The sequence below is a fragment of the Trachypithecus francoisi genome, unplaced genomic scaffold (genome assembly GCF_009764315.1).
Source record: "Trachypithecus francoisi isolate TF-2019V2 unplaced genomic scaffold, Tfra_2.0 Contig01566, whole genome shotgun sequence".
Taxonomy (NCBI): Eukaryota; Metazoa; Chordata; class Mammalia; order Primates; family Cercopithecidae; genus Trachypithecus; species Trachypithecus francoisi.
In genome coordinates this window covers 1,205,972-1,227,629 of record NW_022681441.1, presented here as the reverse complement: position 1 = coordinate 1,227,629, position 21,658 = coordinate 1,205,972, and the positions used below count along the sequence as shown (strand labels likewise).

General features: G+C 33.9%; 1 protein-coding gene across 3 annotated transcripts in view; it reads left to right on the top strand.

Moving 5' to 3' along the window:
• Positions 1-21,658, top strand: part of EMCN (endomucin) — a 122,264-nt gene that overhangs the window by 21,258 nt on the left and 79,348 nt on the right. The window contains exons 2-5 of one of the 3 annotated variants that reach the window (XM_033178361.1): positions 9,291-9,458; positions 14,632-14,788; positions 16,271-16,393; positions 20,810-20,884. In XM_033178361.1, the coding sequence (XP_033034252.1) occupies positions 14,716-14,788; positions 16,271-16,393; positions 20,810-20,884 (271 nt within the window). In that variant the 5' untranslated portion in view covers positions 9,291-9,458; positions 14,632-14,715. The remainder of the gene's footprint in view (positions 1-9,290; positions 9,459-14,631; positions 14,789-16,270; positions 16,394-20,809; positions 20,885-21,658) is intronic. The other 2 variants (XM_033178366.1, XM_033178376.1) reach the window with 2 other exon arrangements.

Below are 21,658 nucleotides of genomic sequence, written 5' to 3'. Positions count from 1 at the left end.
GGCATTTCCTTTCGCCAGCTCTTTTTTTCTCCCTAGAAGGGTGCTAAAATCAACAAGAGGTTTTAGGACATTTTTATAGTTGGTAAGTGACTCTTCTGAACTTATGAAATACATTTTACTTCAACCTTTGTCACCCAGGAGGATATGAAGAGTAGTATTTTCAAATGTTACAGAGTCTCACTAGAGATAAGAAAAATGCCAAGAACATGGGCAATGTTCTATGATTATTCCTAGATTTTAAAATGACCCTCTATCTGAAAAACAAAAATCATAAATCCATATTTATTCAGCATTGAACACTACTGAGGTCACAAAAGAGCAAAGATGTGTTTAGAAATAATAATTATATGCAAAAAAATTTGCAAACAAATTTAAGCCAAGAAATTTTATTTCAATATTAAGTTTCAACAGTAAATCATGTAATCAATATAAATTCAACACAATTTTTATACTCTTCTACTTTAAGCAGATGGTAATTCTATTTAAAATGATAGAATAATCCTAATATTTTGATGATACTGGCTATTCAGGAAAAAGTTTACTTACATTAAGCATTTAATAAACATTTATTGAGGGCCTAAAATCAAATACTGCATTAGTAGCTAAAGATACACAGATAAATGTTAATGCTATATATTAAAGTTATTTGAAGACCGATTATTCTTATATGTTTTCTATAATGACTCTAAACTAACAAAATTTTAATTATACAAAGCACCATATCTCTTAGGTCTCGATAACAGAAATTATGTATTGATCATAATATGAAATTACGTCTATTGATTTTCTCCTATTTATATTCTTGTTACTCCATCAGGAAAGTAAATTTAATTGTTCTGGCATGAATTTGTCTTCAAAACCAGAAAAATCAGTTTCCAAATGTTAGCTCTGTTCTAATAGTGGTCTTCACGTTTAGGAAACGCTTTATTACTTAATATAGGTGATATCTCAGATTTAAGTATATTGAGGCTGCATTGAAGTACTTATTCCATAGCTTCAGATTTTATTTGTTCTGATTATCCTGTCATATTTGCAAAGCGAACATTTGTAGCCAAACTGTTTGGAATAATTTGTTATAGAACAAATTTATGATTATCCTCTGCTTGTCAAACTCATTATTGTGACTCAGCAAATTTGATTTGAGCCTTGTAAAAAATGTTTAATGGCATAAAAAAATCTTAGGTAACTCAAATATCATCTAGGTATTGCCACCCTTTAATATAAATATGTTCAGATTGAAGACTTATTCTATGCTCAAAAATCCAATGCCACCAATATCTGCAAATCCCATGTGGTAGAGGGAGGACTAAGTTCTCACTCTCACCTTTCTTCCCAGCTCCCTGCATCTGTCAAATCTCATGTTTATTTGAATTCTTATGACTTTTTTGTTTAAATTCATGTTAGCAACAACCAAAATGTAGTTCCCATTCCTTCATGGATGACAAAAAAATCCAGTTAATTAAAATCTTGGTAGGAGATGGGAGGTTTATATCACAGTAATGCAAAGGGTGAGTTTTAAATATTTCTGTTCTTGGAAGTCCTTTGGATGCTTCATTTTTTCTTGACATTTTTTCTCTTCTCTTACCCACACTTTCGGGGGAAAAAAAAGATGTAACAAGTTTTGTTTTGTTTTCTGCAGCAGAAAAAATTCATTTATCTTCAGTTCTTTTACTCTTAGTTCTAGACATTCTTTTAAATTTCCAAAATTACCTCTTGCAAGGGTACACCTGACCATGTGTTCTTAGATAATTATCATTTCTGTCCTCATCTTTGTCTTGGAATTTGCGAAGGGATTCTAGAGTGGTTTGTTTTTTCTAGTGTGGATTAAAGTTGGCCAATATTATACAACAGGGTACTACTTTTAAATAATGAGGCAAGTTTGAGTTGACTGAGAAGCAAAGATACACTGTTTACTTCTTGCTCTCCTTCTTTTTAAATATGAATTTCCTGACTTCTTCCACTGTCAGCAGAGTAGATACTTCCCAACCAGACTTTGAGCATATTCTGGAACTGTGTCTGTTGCCTATTACTAAATACAAAAATATGTTGTAATGTTCAGTGTAGGCTCATTCTTTCTCCAAAGGCTACATCTGTCCCACAACATGCAGCGTTATTTCTAAATGTGTTCGCTTTAATTAAGTCACCACAAGTAACTCTTTTGATGGCATCTTAATGACATAGCTCAAAATATTTTTAATTTGGAAACCATATTATATAAAAACTAGTATAAAAAATCAAAAAGCAGACAATCATGAATTCTTCTTTGTTCTTGGATGAATACATGATGGGCTTTTGCTGAGCATGTGGTTTAGAGCAGTTTTTCCACATCCAATGTGGAGAAACTTGGGGAAGAGATTCGGAAAAGGAAAAGATATGTTTATGTCCTAGCACTTAGAACTGGTATATCCTGGAACCAAAAAGCTATAAATCCTCTACTCTATAGGTATTTTCTTATTTGTTTTTAATTAAAAAGTATGAGTCATCAGTGTTTGAAGAAAGTCTCTGACTATTGCAGGGAATTGATAAGAAAAGTTATCAAATTATGGATTTGTCCTGTGATGCTATATGAAGACTTGAGTGAATTTAAATAAACTCTACTACTACTGCTATACTAATTGAAGATCCACAGAGGAGTAGTCCCCCAACTCTTAAAATATAAATAACTCATTTATATGGAAAATAGTTGTGAAACAACCCCCGTGTAAAATAATAATAATATAATAATTACACTCATCAATAGAGGAAACAGAAATAAAATGCTACTAAATATTTTGCAATTTCTAAAATTATATATACTTTTAATCAGAATAGAAGCTATTGATTTTAAATTAGTAACATATATGGGTAAATCATTTTATCCATATATAGACAATATTTAGTGCGAATATGGATTCAAAGATCCCTGGTGTGAACTCTGCAGATCCCAGTAGCCCAAGGTCTATGGCATGAGAGCACTTAATATGGAGCCCACAGAACCACAACCACAGCATGTAAAATCTCTTTCTTCTACCACATGAGCCCAATTTGCAAGTTTTCATTTTTCTATTCAGCAACCTTTTTGTTTTACAACTATAATCACAGTTTCTTAGAAAGAATGGTGAAAGGATATTAGAAAAAGAAAAATAAATATAGTTATAAAATTCAGAGAATAAAATTATGAGTTAGGGAGGAGCTTAAGTTTTGATTCAAAAGATTTTAGTGTCCTGAACTTACTAAATGGGTTGGAGATGGCCCCATTAACTAGTTAACTGAATATATAGGGACAGTATTAGCAACGAACATAACCTAGTGGTAGAACTCTAAAATGTACTTTATATCATTGAGTTATAAACATGATAAATTCAAGTGTAACCCAGATGTTAGCTGTACTTCTTAAATTTTTATATGTTTTAATCTCTAGATATGCACCAGAAGTCTATAAGGTAGATTATAAACTGAGGCTAAAAAGGTTAAGCTATTTGCATATGGTCACATAGCTGGTAAGTGATGGGGCCTGGACTCAAATTGGGCAACATGGTCCCCAGACCTGGTTATCTACTCCCTACACTACACCACCCCTTGCTTTCTCTTGGTAATAAATTATTTTGATTTATTTAGTGTCTTCTCTTCCATTCGCAAAGGACATTGGATATATATATTAAATAATAATATTCTGGGAAATACGTTGATAGTTGTATTGGAATCCCTTTATATGTGACGTATTTCTTATGTATTGCTCTCAGAATTTTTTATTCGTCTTTAATGTTTTGGTAGTTTGATTGTGATGTGTCTTGGTGAACTCATATTTGGATTGAATTTGATTGAAGACATCTGCACGTCCTGTATCTGAATGTTAAAATTTTCCCCCAGATTAGGGAAGTTTTCAGCCATACTTCTTTAAATATGTTTTCTGTCTCTTTTCTCTTTCTTTTCCTCTTTTGCTTCTCTCTTAAATTCCCATTATGTGTACGTTTGGTCTCTTGATGGTGTCCCACAATTGCTACAGGCTTTTTTCATTCTTTTTTCTTTTTGTTCCTCTGACTGGATAATTTCAAATATTCTATCTTTAAGCTCACTGATTCTTTGAGTCTGCTGCTGGAATTTTCTATTGCATTTTTCAGTTTAGTCATTGTATTCTTTATCTCAAGGATTTCTATTTGGTTTTCTAAGCTGTTTCTATTTCTTTGTCATACTTCTCATTTTGTTTGTGTATTGTTTCATTTAATGTTTGTGTGTAAATTTCATTTAATGGTTTATTTCTATTTTGTTATAGTTCATTGAACTTCTTCAAGAGAATTATTCTGATTATTTTCCTGTCATTTCTTAGATCTTCTGTTAGGGTTACTGTTGGGGCTTTAATAGTTTCTTTCGGAGGTGTCATCATTTCCTAAGTCTTTGTAATCATTGTATCCTTGCATCGGTGTCTGTACATTTGGGGAGACAGCTACTTTTTCTAAATTTCACAGGTGTTCTTTGGAAGGGATAAACTTTCACTATTTAGTCTAGCCTGTGATTCTAGATGAACCAGTTGGTAACAACCCTGGTCAGCGAGAGCTTGCTTTTGAGTTCTCTAGATAGCTGGCCTGCTGCCTTTGCTATGAATTTGGGTGAGGCAGCTGGCCGGGCTCTGCTATGTGGCAAGACCACTGACTGAGCTCTATAATCAGGCTAAGCTGCTAGATAGGCACTACAACCCCCTCATATTGGGCCAGGTTGCAGGGTCTGTTCCTTGGTCAAGTGGTACCACTATTTTAAGTGTTGGACAGGTTGCAGAAGGGGCCCTAAGGTTAGGTGGAGTTGCTGATCAGGATGGATGGGACCAGCTGTTTTGCTCTGTAGAATTGCGTGGTTGAAGTTTGCCTGCCTGCCTATGGGGGGCCTTGGGGCAGAGGGGCTTTAAGGTTTGGCTGAACACTGTTTAAATTCATAAGTATGGCAGATTTTGCCTCTGATTCTTGCTAAAATTTGCTGTGATGGTTATCTTCCTCCCTTGGCGAGAACTAGGGAAGGAATTTGAGGTCATGCAGAGAACTGTTAAACTCCCAAGTGTGGTGCAGCTAGTTCCTTAGCGAACCAATAGTAATTAAAATAGTATAGTGATAGCATAAGAATAGATTCATCAACCTATGGAACAGAATAGAGACATTAGTCTAGACAAAGATTGTTTTATATTTGATCCCCCACATGCAGGCAACAAAAGCTAAAACACACAAATGGGATTATATAAAAATAAAAAGCCCTGTACATCAAAGGAAACAACAGAATGAAGAGTCAACCTATAGATAGGGAGAAAATATTTTCAAGCCATAGCTATCATAAAAGAGTATCCAGAATATATAAGAAACTCAAACAACTCTATAGAAAGAAAATAAATAATTCCCAATTGGAAATGGGTAAGAGAACTGAAGAGACATTTCTCAGTAAAAACATATAAATGGCCAACAGATATATGAAAGAATGCTCAATGTCACTAATCATTAGGGAAAATGCAAATTAAAATCACAATGAGATACCATCTCATACCTGTTAGAATGGCTACTATAAGAAATATAAAAGAAGATACATATTAGATAGGATGTAGAGAAAATGGAACCCTAGTACAGTCATGCAGTGCTTAATGATGGATGTAATGATGGGGATACATTCTAAGAAATGTCTTTTTAGGTCATTGTGCGAACATCATAAAGTGCACTTACGCAACCTACTACATATCTAAGCCTTATGGTATAACCTCTTGCTCTTAAGCTACAAACCTATATAGCACGTTATTGTGTGGAATGCAGTAGGCAATTTAAACACAATGGTAAATATACATGCATCTAAACATAGAAAAGGCACAGTAAACACAGTACACCCGTATAGGGCACTTATCATGAATAGGGCTTACAGGACTGGAAGTTGCCCTGGGTGAGTCAGTGAGTGAGTGTCGAGTGAATGTGAAGTTCTAGGAATTTACGGTACAATACTATAGACTGTATAAACACTGTATACTTGGGCTATACCAAGTTTATAAAAAAATATTTTTCTTTCTTCACTAATAAATTAAGCTTAGCTTATGGTAATATTTTTACCTTATGACATTTTTACTTTTTTTTTTAACTTTTTGAGTCTTTTGAAATAACACTTAGCTTAAAATACAAACACATCGCACAGCCATACAAAAATAGTTTCTTTCTTTCTATTCTTAATCTATAAGCTTTTTTTCTGTTTTCTTTTTTTTTTTTTTTTTTTGCTTTTCAACTTATAAAAATTAAGACACAAACACACATATTAGCCTAGCTCTACACGGGGCTATGATCATCAGTATCACTGTCTTTCATCTCCACATCTTGTCCCACTGGAAGGCCTTCAAGGGCAATAACATTCATGGAGCTCTCATCTCCTATAATAACAATACCTTCTTCTGAAACACCTAATGAAGGAACTGCCAGAGGCTGCTTTGTAGTTAACTTTCTTTTTTTAAACAAATAGGTGTACACTCTAAAATAATAATAATAATAAAGTAAAGCAGTTGTGTTTCAGTATCTGACGGGGTTGGTTCTAGGACACCTGCAGGTACTGAAATCCAGGCATGCTCAAGTCCCACAGTCGGCCTTGTGGGACTTTTCATATGAAAAGCTGGTCTTCCGTATCCACAGGTTTTGTATCCCAGAAATACTGCATTTGGTTGAATTTGTAGGTGCAGATATGGAGGATTGACTGTATGGTATATACATAAGCCAGTAACATAGTCATTTATTATCATTATCAAATGTTATATACTGTACATAATTATATATGCTACACTTGAATATGACTGGAAGCACAGGTTTGTTTATACTAGCATCATCACAAACATTGTGATGCATTGTACTGCAATGTTATAACAGCTATGCTGTCATTAGACAACAGGAATTTTTCAGCTCCTTTATCATCTTACTCTTGCATATGTGGTCACTGACTGAAATGGTGTTACGTGTCACATGACTCTACACTGTTGCTGTGAATGTAAATTAGTACCATCACTGTGGAAAACTATATGGAGGTTCCTCAAAAAATTAAAAAATAGAATTACCATATGATCATATACCCTAATTTGTTGCATTTATTTTCATAATGATTAGGAATAGCATAAGGGAAAAATGAACTCTTTAATGTCATCAGAATACTAAAGTAGTAGCATGGGAATACTGCAACCACAAGCAGCATAATTTCATATTATAGTTCTAAACCTCTAAACAATGCAGAGAAAGAGAACACAGAAGCTGAGACCAGATCACCTGAATTTGAACAAGGGTCTAACACTTTCTGACTCTGCATCATCAAAAGTCAAAATTGGTTACCAGGGCCTCAATTTATCCATCTATAAAATGGAGATACAAGTAGTGCCTGTTCAACTGTTTCACAAAATTGTCATTAAAATCAAATAATGTAAATCAAATTAATTATTATTATATGTGCTTGTTTTCTTGGAATGCCAGTCATTTAACTTACATTTTCTGTACCTTAAAACAGCTTTTCAGGACAAAAAATTTCTCTCTGATTTTTTAGAAGACAGAAATAACTTTTAAAATTTTACACCTTTATAACTAGTCTTTCAGTTGATACAAACTAAAGAGTATTTTAAATCAACTAGATAGTTTTTATTTACATTTAGAGAAAAGAAAAATAAGAGTAGATAATATGAAAAGCAAGACATCTCAGACTCAGCCAAATATCATGTTCTAGCTTCAAGTGCAATGCTGTAGACTATTTTTAGAAACTAAATTTTTCACTAATTATAGACATAACATACACATACTACACTTTAAAAGGGAATTGGCTAACATATTGAATATGGGCTCTGTTTGTTCAGGTAGGAATTAATTTATCTATAAAAAAGATTTCATCTTATTATACTTGCTCTTCCATGGTGAAAAGAAAATTCCAAAGCAAAATATTCCAAATGTCTGTTTCAAATTTTGCCTTTAACATTTTCTCTAGTTCTGGGCAGACCAACACACTAAAGGGAAATACATTTAATCCAGGCAACAACATCAAATTGTAAATGAGTGTAGTTATCTTTGTCCCCTAAAATACAATTCCTGTTTGGGCACAGATTTCTCCCAGGTAAGAAGTTAATAACTCCATAGAGCGATTATGTAGCATTCCTGAAATACAAGCTTTCCCTTGATATGTATAAATGCAAATTATTCTTTATTATTTGCCATAATGGATATTTACAATGTAACCGAACCTTAGCTGTAATACAGTTTCATAGTTGAAGAGACATTGTTCAACAGTCACTTTTTACAGATTAAAAAATGGAGGCCCAGAAAGGTAAAGTGGCTCACATAGTTACACAGTTAGCTAATGTCAGAGTTGCCAGGTCTGTAATTTTCTTCCATCATGCCATTTCATGTGTGTAAGTCAGTGTACTAAACTAATGTGATCTGCTAGTAAAAAGTGTCCAGTGAGACGCTCCTTGTCTCCAAGGAAATGCTCAGGAGAGCCAGTAGTTTAAAAACTAAGATTTTCAGTGGCTACATTTGAAGTTCAGAGGAAAGCTGTATTAGTCCATTCTCATACTGCTATGAAGAAGTACCCGAGATTTGGTAATTTATAAAGAAAAGAAGTTTAATGGACTCACAGCTCTGCACTGCTGGAAATGCCTCAGGAAACTTACAATCACAGTGGAAGGTGAAGGAGAAGCAAACGCACGTCTTACATGGTGGCAGGCGGGAGAGCATGTGTGCAAGTGCACAGGAAATGCCCTTTATAAAACAATCGGATTTCACGAGACTCACTAACTGTCACTAGAATAGCATGGGGAAAACTGTCCCCATGATTCAATTATCTCCATCTGGTCTGTCCCTTGACACATGGGGATTATGGAGATTACAATTCAAGATGAGATTTGGGTGGGGGCACAACTCCTAACTGTATCAAAAGCTGAAGATTTAATTCAAGAGATAAAAGGAACTGCACCCTCTCCTACTTTCCCCTCCTCTATGTGGAGCCCAGAGAAGGGACAAAGCAGTGCTGCTCCCCTCAGGACTGAGAGGGCACCCAAAGTGATCCCTCGTCTGAAGTCATGAGATGGATCCAAGAGACTTGCTTGCTTTTATTGCTCCCTACAAGGATGTGCTAAGCTCCAGCATCTTACTTCGTTGGAAGGTAGCTTTTGAACTGCAGAACCATAGTTCCTTTCTGGAGTCAGAGAACTGTATGGAGGAAGAAAGAGATCTCAGGACAAGTGTCTGAGGGCCAAGGAGCATCACCAAGATATTCTTTTTTCCTCCCACTCCTACCTTTATAAATATTAAATGTAACCTTTGCCTTTTTTACCTCAGGATTTGAAATTCCTCAACCAAACTGACTATAATATATAAGAAGTATCCTTATACTAAAGTCCACAATCTAAAAATATCTCATTACTATGGAACATGATCTTTGAAGAATTATCCATTTGTGAAGGAAAAATAACTGCATGGCCCCGTAATTTTGAACAAGACACCTGGGTGAGTGTAGGCAATTTACCTTGTACACCTCTATCCATTTGTCAGCCAGGACATCTCAGCTTCTTGGGTCCATTTTGCAGATATTGTTGTTTTCTGTTTAACAAACTCACCACTGGAATGCTGCCTTCCTGTTCTCCCCAGAGCAGCCAGGTGGCTGAGACACCTGTCCATCCTCAGAGTCTGCCAGGCTTGGCACTCCCTCCCCACCTCGCAGATGGCTGGCAACCTGAGGAGATTCCTCTTTTGGGTGCAGCTTTCTCCCACTTATCTGAATATTTTTCTCTCTGTGAGAGATGAGATTTTCTTACTTATCTTTCAAAGTCCTTTCATACAGGAAATTTAAACATTCTCAGAACTGTTGTGCCTGCTACAATATTTTTTCGCTTTAATTGAAAATGTATTTTAAAATTAAAATCCTCTTTTACAAGAGTTGCTCTGATGTTTTCATTGCAAATGGGATTTCTCTGATTTCCCCTTCGAAAATATCATGCTTATTAATGTGTAACATCATCAATGTCCCTTTTTGTATCTCATATTATTGGCACCATTGGTTTTTCTCTTCTATTCAAATATCAACTTTTTTCTTTCCTGAGAAAAGAGTTATCTGGCTTCTCTTGAAAAATCTTCCTCCAAGAAAATAATTTCTGATTATGCCAGACACAGAGAGACATGACCTCGCTTTGATTTCACTTAATATTGTATGGAACCAGCTATGTATAGTACTAATTATTTAATGCCATTTTTATATGGCATAACTACAAGCATAATCTTCTAGATGTTTCACATATATTTATAGCTTAAGTATCAGAAAAAAACTTCTAAGTTCCTCTAGGAAAAACACACATTTTAAAATTGTGCTGAACGTCTGTTGAAATTTATGTTGAATAAATATTTATTGAGGCAAATAACTCTTGGCTAATGAGTTACTTATACATTTTTATATGATATCATACAATTTTTGAAGGAAGGCAAACAGAAGAAATTATCTGGGCTGCATCATCACATAATAACTTTTTTTCTTTTAATTGAAAAAAATTGCTGTATTTAATTTGGTTGGCAGTCCAAGTGACCTCTCCCACATCAAAAGAGAAGGATCACCATTAGTGTACAACTGTGTTAATATGAAATTAATAATCAAAAAGAAATTGGTGCCAGGTTTTTTATGAAGACTATTCGATGCAAATATGGCAACAGTACTTTATTTTATTTGTATCTATTTTTGTATATTTTATTATGTTTACATATGTTTTTATGTATCTCTTTAATATGTGAGAAAGATGGAAATTTTCAACTTACACTTCATTAATGGTCATTCACTGCCATAGAAAGTATACAATAAGAATTATAATGTTAGTAATTACTGACAAATCACTATGAAAAGGGATCCTCCTACCATTTATAAGTCCCAATTTATGCATTGCCATTACATGCAAACTTAAGAAGTACGTCTTTGTTCATTATATACTGTGATACACAAGAGAATAAAAATCTACAAAATCATAACTGAAAAATTGGCAATTATTTTATTTTAAGATAAAATTTTTTAAAAATTGTAAACGACTGAGTTGCTGGGAGTAAATACAAGGTAGAGATGCATGAAGACCATATAAATTTGTAGAAATAATACATTGTAAGCTATTGAGAAATAAAATTGTTTTAACATCAATTCCATAAATTAGTTGGTCTAGGTTATAACATTGTTACCTAATAATAGGAAAAGGACATTCGACATTTATAAGACCACCTGGTAATTAGCATTTTGTATGTACTATAATTATATATTTTTGAAGAAATCATGTTTTCATTTTCTTAAAGAGTTTAAACCTTCCTTCCAAAATGTTGTTTATGGAGCAAACTGGCAAGCAAATATTTTCTCAGAGATAATTCAGAAGGCAAGTTCATTCCATACACCCAAGTAGTATAATTAGAAACAAAAACAGATTTTTGTATATCATGTACTGAAGAGTACTGAAATATAAATCAAGGAGACTTTTTTACTAATTGGTGCTGTGATCTTCTGAAACTATCCTAAACTCATAACTTTTCTAAGCTAGAAAATGCAAAGATTATATTTCATTCGGATACCAAAAAATTTATTCCCCGATCTCAAATCATCCTAGAATTTTAAGTTACTGTCTTCAATGTTTGTGTTATCTAGAAAAAGCCAGATCTACTTTCTTTAGTAGTGGATTTCTACTGGACTTTAGGTGCAGACTTAGTAAAGGAGAGGCGATCCGCTGTCCCAAAGAGGAAAGATAGCTGGAGAGAGCACTACTCATTATAAGGATGGATACAAATTCTGACTTTAGCCAGTCATGGAGCACACCTGTAATCCTAGCTACTCAGGAGGCATAGGTGGGATGATACCTTGAGCGCAGGAGTTCAAGGCCAGTCTGAGAAAAAGAGCAAGACTCTGTCCCTTTAAACAAAAACCTAACTTTTAGTGACTATTTGACAATTACCTAAAAATATAATTACAAAGATTAGACGTGCTTTGTAATTACAAAGAGTAGATGACTTTATCATTTGAAAACAGAATAAAATATATTTAGTTTTCAGCTATAAGCTGAATTCTCAAAGATAAAAAAAAAAAAGAAAGAAAGTTCACATGAAAGTTCCTATATGTGCACAGCTGGGAATTTCCTATATTGAACCTCACAGAATACAGAACTATTTCAGAATCTATGGAAAGACCTTAGCAAAAACCTATCATAGAATTTTAATAATTAGAATAGTTATTTTCTTAATATTCAGATAATGCTTCATCCTTTGTAGTACAGGAAACAGGTATCACAGTATCCCTTGAGTTCTCCAAGTCTGGATATATGGGGACAGGGTGGAATCAGGGCAAAATACCATCTGTTTCTCTTACAACATCCCAAGAGCAGTACTATCTGCTTTGGCACAAGTAAAGTCATGAGGCTCAATTTGCCTTGTTAAATTTATCTTTAATCATTTTGACATACAGACGAAAAAAATAGTATCTCACCATGTCCTGTGAAAAGAAGATACTTTAGAATAAGCTATTCCTCCCAATGGTTTATTACAAAATCAAATAAGACCTAGAAGGAATTTACAGATAATACAGTAAACCATATCTGGTGCTACATGCATTATGGTCTATAAAATCTTCAACCATGGTAGTTAGAGGAAATAATTCTTTTCCACCATGTGGTAAGACAAAGTTTCCAGTTGCAAAACTTTTCTAAATGAAAAAACTTTTTTTGCATTTTTCAGATCTAAATAGTGTTATCCAATGGGAAATTTTCTTTAAAGCTTGAAGTCTGATATGGAAACATTTTCTGTGTGTGTATGTATACATATATATATGTATATATGTGGCACTTGAAATGTTTGTTTCTTTAAGAAAAAAATAGTGAACTATTTTGTCTATTTCATCATTGTAGTTACATAAGAGAAAAACATGTGTGTGTCTAGTCACTATCACCCCCTGTTAAAAGCAGAGAGCAGGTGGAGCTGAGGTATGTAGCTTTACATAGCACTACCTTCTTATGGCCAGATGTGTGATGGTTAAGAAAATACTATCTGAAGTCAAGGCTGCCTGAATTTAAATTCCAACTATATCACTTACCAGTGCATGTTGTTGGCAAACTGTTTACCTTTTTTGAGCCTCAGTGTCCTTATCCATAAAATGGTGATCGTAAGAATATGAGCCTCTTTGTGTCTTTAAATTAGATAACCCACAGAAAGTCTTTACATTGAGCCTAGAACATGGCACACTCAGTACTTTTAGGAGTTGCCAAAAGAGGGCATGCTGTTTGTTAAACAACCCATAGAACTAATAATAGAGATGTTAAAGAGTATGAATGAATTAAAGTTTGATTCAGGAGAAATCAGGGGCCAAATATGTTTAAGGATGTTGAGGAGGAAAAGCCTTATAGTACACCTCGATCTTACTGCACCAGTGGTTAGAAATTCCCTTAATTGTAGTTTTCATAAAGTCATATTTCGGATGTGAATTCATTGATGTCACATGATAACTCCAAAAGGGCAGAGGACATTAATAAATATAAAAATGAGGGCTTGCAGCTTGATCCAACTGGGGTCTTCTCATTCTCTGCCCTACTCATTTCCCCATTGTCTTTCCTAGGGTGGAATTTCTGTTTGGTCACTTTCCATGGCTCTCCAGTGACTTGATAAAATCTTAAATCTTGGTCTGGGTGTTCATGGCCTTCTACAGTTGGCCTCCAATATTTTCCCAGATCATGCACACTATGTTCTTTCATAGCACACTGCAATCCAGCTAGACAGAACTGTTTGCAGTACTCCAAAATACCTTTCACTTCTCCACTCCAGAGCTCATCTCATGCCCTTTGCTCTCCCTGTATGGATATATTATTACTCTTCAAGCCCTAGTTCCTAGCATGAAGTATTCCTTGTTCATACCAGCAGGGTAATCTTATTTTATCTTATAAAGTCTTGTCCAATTTATTGTTTGTCCAGCAGCTTTCAAATTTTTGACTGGAATCACAGTAAGAAATGTGTTTTGCATTGGCACACATTTCGTGCAGACTTCACACACACACACACACACACACACACACACACCCCTATACCAAAGTTTCATGAAACAATACTTACCTATTATTTGCAATACCACACTCTCACATTGTTTCTTTTCTTTTCCAATTTGGAAAAAGCTCTGACTGCAATCTACTACAGAGATTTAATTATTCTTTAATTGTATCACAACCTGCAGTTTGAAAAACACTGGTTTGCACAACCTATACATAATATACCTTATTATTTACTGTGCATAGGCATTATGTTTCCTACCAGACTAAAAGTAATGTTTGATACCATGTGATAAATCATAGAGTCTTTTATTGTATCTAATCATGATTTTTACATAAGTAGTTGCTCAATAAATATTGAGGGAGAAGAGGAAAGAAGGAAATGAAGGGAAAGAAGGAAGGAGGAAGGAAGAGAAGGAAGGAAAGAGGGAGGAAAGAAGGAAGGAAGGAAGTGAGGAAGGAAGTGAGGAAGGAAGGAAGGAAGGAAGGAAGGAAGGAAGGAAGGAAGGAAAACATCTCTAAAGATGTTGATTATGCTCAGAAATTAACAATGTTACTATTTAGGAAGTCCACAGATGAGGATCATTCAGGCTATTTGTAGGTGAATTTTCCTGTCTAAGTGCTATTTTTTTTTTTAGTGATTTCTTCAACCTCAATATAAAATTTAAAATGAGTGTTACATCTATGGAAGTTAAGACTAAAACAAAAATAGCCAGAACAAAATGACTAATGGTGAAAAGATAAGCTTCAACAGGCTGTATTCCTGCTTCCTGCTGAATATTGTGGGGTACGGAGGTAAGACCAAGGGTGTGAAGTGCACCTCCAGAGGTGAAAAAAGCTTTTGACTTGATTTCCATAAAGCCTGTGAAAATGCAATTCTATCATTTCTGTATGTGCTGAACACATTTCTCCATGTGTTGAATACCTCAAGCAATTTCTATGTGCTATCTATAAACAGTCAGTGCTAAGAACTAACACTTTCGAGCATCTCAAGACTATAAAATTATATGGCACGTATACTCTATGTCATGACGTCTGAGATGTTGGTTTCATTGACATGCTAGATTATTGTTTTTTCTCAGATTCAAAAAGGAACATTTCAAATGTAATTTAAATTTAAGAAGTCATACTATTGACATATATTTACTGTAATAACATACCCAGTTTGACTGGGATTTGAATATGCCTTCATTATTCAAAGTCCATCCTCTTAACTAACATGGTATATATACTCTATCCAGACCAAGTAACAACAAAAAACAACGCCCTACCATAGATATGAATTGTTTTTTTCCAAATTTTTATACACTTGCTTGCTGTTTGTTGATTTTTAACATAAAACTGTATTTCCAGAGATGAAAACAACAAAATACAGGACTAAAAATATTTTATAAATGCTAATAAATTACAATAATTTTATGTGAAGTAAATCTTTTTATAGAACACTGAGTTAAATCCTACATACTTCACTTTGAAAAATAATAATGAAGTGATGATTTTGCCAACTCTGGTTGTTACAGAAGACTGATTTCCTCATTTGTTTCAACAGAAGTTCTAAGAATTCTTATTTAAAATAAATATATAATATGCATTAAAAATGTATTGCCTTCATTTCTGTGCCTTTGCCCAAATTATGTTAAAATTTAGAGAAATAAACTATTAAAAATGTGGATTTATGGTGGCTCTATTACTTTTAAGTATGTTGCAATTATGTATCTATGTATATATGTGTATATATATGTATATATGTATACTCTTGTCTTTATTATGTTTTATATTTTATACTTTATGTAGTACATATTTATATAGAGTGCTTTATATGAAGAAGACATATACTAATATTGACATTTTACTACTTAATAACTTTAATGTGATGTAAAAATATTTAGTGAAACATCTACTGCCCAGAGAGTACCCATGTAAGCATTTCATCTTGCAAGGTTCATTGAGTTGGATTCAAAATATTATTAAATTTCAAATTTATACATTTATTCCACATTAGTTTTCTCAGAAATTATATTGCTCTGAAACCACAAACTACTCCTAACCAGTCATCTTGAAAATTCATGCCATTGGTGAGAAGTAGATGCAGTTAGTGAATAAATGCTCAGCTAAGGATAAATTGATTACAACTAGAAAATTGGCTGCAAATTCACATTCTGATCAGTTTAGCAGTAGCACATATACAGTATACTTGTTTAAATATACTAGTCTATTAATTGGAAAACTATATGTAAGTGTTAATGCAACTACTTTAATGTAATTTACTTTTTTCAGGTGTTATAAATGCAACTACTCCTTCATCAGTTGTCGTTACTACAACAAAAACATCTGTAACAACACCAAACACAGGATCATCACAGAAAGATGTTATCACAACGATTGAAACAACTCCTAAAGGTAGGATTAACTGTTAGTAAATTAGTTTAACTTTAACAAATAAAATTAGTAGTGTATATACATCAGTATGAGAAAATAATTTGGGATCTTATATCTGATTGTTATAAAGGCCAGTGCTATTTCATGATTTTGAAATTATGTGTTACTTGGGGATCCATACAAAACCCTGAAATCTCAGTGAGCTTCTTTGTTGATATTCTTTGGGATCACTTCCTGTTTGAGAATGATTTTATTGTGAATGTTACATACACAAAGTTTATTTTTAGAGAAGAAAGAAATTGCCATGTCCTAAGTCATAAAATATCTTTCTAAATATTCCAGTTCTCCACCTAAGCAGCACAGCCAACATGTTGAAACTGTATTAATAACAGACTGGTTTTGTTGGTTGTATTGTGTTGATAATAGATTTAATTTGTAGGTTTCAGTAGCAATGTAATCATTATTGTTATTGGACTGAGTGACAACTGTATTATGTTTTCTAGCTAGGTATTTAAGGAGATTACTTTACCATCCACAAAAATGTTAAAAGCCATTAGAATACTTCCATTAAAAACACAAGAGGTTATCAATGCAATGCATACTGCATCTGCCCATCTTGTAACACACATGAAATAAGGCATATCACACAGGTCCTGTAATCAATGGAAAAGAAAAACAGATTTGTGGATTGTCTATGGGCAAAAACTCTGGTTAGAATACTAAGGTCATGGAAAGACCAGAAAATCATGTATCTTGATGAATGGATAACTGAAATTCCTATGCTGTCTTTTTTACCTCTCTCTATCCCCCCCTTAATTTTCAATCTAAGACCAGGATCAAACGTATGCAGAAGACCAATGAAAGCTAGTTTGCTGGCCTTGAATAGGGTGGTGATTGTCAGAGACAAAGAGTACTATGATTATAGTCCATTATTTCTGCATTGTTTGATTATAAGATGAAACCAGAAAATTTCTGGCAACTTTACTTCTTGGGGTCCCCCATAGCAGAACACTGAAGCACCCTTCTTTGAAGCAAGTGCATAGAATACTTGAGGTAACATACATACACACACACACACACACACACTCCTTTACTACACTGTTGTCTGTGTCCTTCAGTAGTTATCCACTTGAGTGTTAAATTATTCATATACAATTATAAAAAATTGTAATGGGTCAGAGAAGTTTTACTTTTTATCAATTTTTACTATAAAAATAGACAGCTATATCCAAAAGTAGAGAATACTGTAATTTATCTCCATATGTCTATCTCCCCAAATCACTCTTTATCTAGATTTATCACATTTGCTTCATTTTTCTTTTTATTTCCCCTTCCTACCTTCTCTCTGTTTTACTCTCTCTTAATTTGGTTATCAAGGTACTTTGAAGGGAACCCAGACTTCATGCCAGTTTACTTCTATACATTAAATATGCATCTCAAAAAAGACACAATTAATCGCAAATATACAAGGCCATCATCAAATCCTCCAAATCAATAATAATACTTTAGTATCATCTGATATTTATTTTGAGAATTTTAAGGGTTAAAATCTCAAAATGTAAATCTAGCAGTGGGAGGGAAATTAAAGGAAGGAAGTTAGTCGGGGATCTCTAATGAGGGCTGCTGAGAGAGCGAGGTGGAAAAGAGATATAAAGCAGGAAAGGCAGGCTCTCACGTCCCCAACTGCTTTGATCCAGAGTGGGAAACAGAAAGTCTGGCATGGTGGTAGGGCTGAGAAAGTCGTTAGGCAAATTGGGGTCTGTGATGCTTATAGGAGAATGAGGGCAACACTGGACAAAGAAGACAAAGAAAATAACTTCTTTTTGTCTGGTTTATTTGATCAGTACCGTGTATTAAGGGTTAGATGAGTCAGACTAAGTACACTTAATATGCTCATCCTCCTAAGGGCAACACAGTTAGTACACAGTAATAAAGAAGATGGAGAATTTATCTTGAATTATCAAGTTCTAGGCATTGTGTATCAGTATGTTTGACTTACTAATTTCAGGCCTGTGAGGGGCTTACATTTGGAGGAGTTTTATTGTCCCATTCTCCAAAATAATAATTTTTTAAATTACTAAATAATACAAGAAAAAGGTATCTGTAGTGAACAAGTCCATTATTCCCCTCTTTCTCATGGCCAATATGGTCCTCTTAGCCACAATGAAAGTATGTACTGAAAAAACACAACATGGAGAAGCCTCTTTATTTTTCATTTTAAGGCTTCCTAATCAGAATTTCTTTGTTTAAAGGTCAAAAGATCGTTGGTCTAGTAGTGCTTATGTCTTTCTAAATCACATAAAATGTATTTTTCTTGCCAATGGCAGAAATTCTATCATCAGAAAAGTGGAAAATGTGCAACTGAGATGAGAATTCTTCTTGCAGCAATATAATCACTGAAGTGGCAGATGTGATTGATAGAGCTTTGCCTGGAGCAGGACTTGCTTTCAGAGATTTACCCAATTAGAGAAATGGGACTTGACCTCTTCCTAGATGTGCATCAAGTGCACTGCACATTTTGTGCAAAGGCCAAATGGCTAGAGTTAGAAATCAACATTTGACAGACGTTGAATATCCCTGTCATAAAATAAACTTCTAGGATAAAAAAGAAACTTGAAATTTAATTTTTTTACATTAAAAAGTTGATGATTATTCAGCTTCATTTAAAAAACATTGAATAGTCTAGTATTTTTCAATGAGTTGAATTATAGTGCAGGAATAAATATTTCTCAACAGTGATACTGACAATTTCTGGTATTAAATATTTTAGTACCTGAGGTCAGTAAAGGAGGCCAATGCTTTTGGCCACCTATCTCACACAGGGTGCTAAATATGGTGATGTTTCAGTTGTATATCTTCTATGTAGAAACTAACTAGATACAACTACAAAGAACAACATTTTAAACACATTCTTGGAAATTTCTTATATGATTAGTCAAAAAAAAATATGAGTTTGAGTACTCCAATTTTCTCTATAGTCTTTCCCTTTTATTTATTGTCTTTCTGTTCCTGGTTATATTTGAATAGAAAATGAAGTGCCTGGGATATCTTTGTATATGATTTTTTGGTTTCTCCTTTTCATAGAATTTTAAAGTGGCAAAGTTGACGTTTTGCTTTTAGTTTATCATCACAAAATACGAGATGTTTACAAATTAGACATTTCTTTGAAACATTTGTAGCCTAAATAGAATTCAACATGGTTCTCAAAGGTTGTTTTGGAAAATGGTATGAATGAATGCTAGTTTAAGAAACAATTTTGCAGAGAGTAAAATTATGATATTCTAATGATTTAATCTATTATAAACATTTGTTTACTCAAAATGATATAATATCTTTAAAAGTAAATAGCTTTTTGCCCTAATCACACAATATACCCATGGAGCAAACCTGTACATGTACCCCCTGAGTCTAAAATAAAATTGCTAAAAAAGGAATGAACAAAGAAGAGGGGCCAGGTGCTGTGGCTTGCACCTGTAATCTCAGAGCTTTGGGTGGTTGAAATTGGGGGATCCCTTGAAGCCAGAAGTCTGATTCTGCAGTGAGATATGCTCATACCACTCCACTCCAACCTGGGTGCCAGAGCAAGACCTTATCAAGCAAGGAGAGAAGAGAAAGAGGAAGGAAGGAAGGAAGGAAGGAAGGAAGGAAGGAAGGAAGGAAGGAAGGAAGGAAGGAAGGAAGGAAGGAAGGAAAAAAGACTATTACAGAGAGTTGGAGAGTAAGTATCAAACTGATGAGTCACGTTGACTACTTAGGGCAGATTTGCCCCTTGGTTGATTTTTCATGTGTTATATGAGTGCTTCCTTATTTGAAACAACATTGACAAAATGCCTAGTGTATGCCAGGAATAATTCTTGATACTAACATTAAAAATGTGGCTAGAATTGGATACTGTCCTCAAGAGCAAAGAAGGGCACCTGGCATAGATTGGGAACTCAAAGAACATTTCATAAATAAACAAATTAATACAGAAATTTTCAGGTTCCTTCATAACTTATGTTCATTTAGAAATTTCACTGCCATAACTAAATCAATAAAATGAAATGTAATTCTAGAGAAAAAAAAAGGCATGATATTCCTAGGTCCTATTGACTATGTCACTTTTCTCACAGGGAAAAATAAAATGATTTTAAACATTAGAATTTTGTATTTTGCAATAATTTTTGCATGTTTCCGGATACCTAAGTAACAATCTTCAGTGGAAACTTGTTTTGGGGACTTACTGTGCAAAAATGTGTGTGTGTGTGTGTGTATAGGCCACCCAAGCATTTAATATATATATTCTTTAGACAAAACGAACTGGAAAATGGGAAAAATTAAAGATAGACAAAGGAGAGATGCCAGTCCACCTATAGATTTAACTTACTTTTATTTATTTATTTATTGACAGGTAACATGAGATTATGATTAATAATGTAATCTATTTTATCAAACTAGGAACAATCACCAGCGAATTACTTAAAACATCTCTGATGACAACAGTTACCTTATTAATAACAAGTAAAGATGAAGGTGAGTAATGATTCATTTTTCTACCATTTTAAAAATACATAATTCACATAACGTAATAGTCATCCTTTTAAAGTGTACAATTCAGAAGTTTTCAGTATATTAACAAGATTGTACAGCCACCACCACTATTAATTTCAGCACATTTTAATCTCCCCAAGAGGAATCTCTGTATCAATTACCAATCACTTCCCATATCCCCCTCCCAGCCTGTGGTAACTATTGACCTCTTTTATAGATTTGCCTATTCTGGACATTTCATATAAATGGAATCATACAATATATGACCTTTTGTGTCTGGACAGTTAGTATGATGTTTTCAAGTTCATCCATGTTGTAATATGTATGTGTAGTTCATTCTTTATTGTTACTAAATAATATTGCATTTTATGGACATATCACATTTTGTTTATCCATTTATTAATTGATGAACATCTGCATTGTTTCTACTTACTAATGATTATAAATAATGCTGCTATGAACATTTATGTGCAAGTTTTTGTCTGCCCATGTTTTTCATTTCTCTTAAGTATATGTCTTGAGGTTGAATTGCTAAGTCACAGGGTAACTCTATGTTTAACATTTTAAGGAACTGGTTTCCAAAGCAGCTGTACTATATTACTTTTCCACCAGCAACATACAAGAGTTCCAATATCTCCATATTCTAGCTAACACTTGTCTGTCTTAATTATATTTGTCTCAGTGGGTGTGAACTGGTATCTCTTTGTAATTCTGACTTATATTTCTCTAATGATTAATGATGTTGAACATATTTCA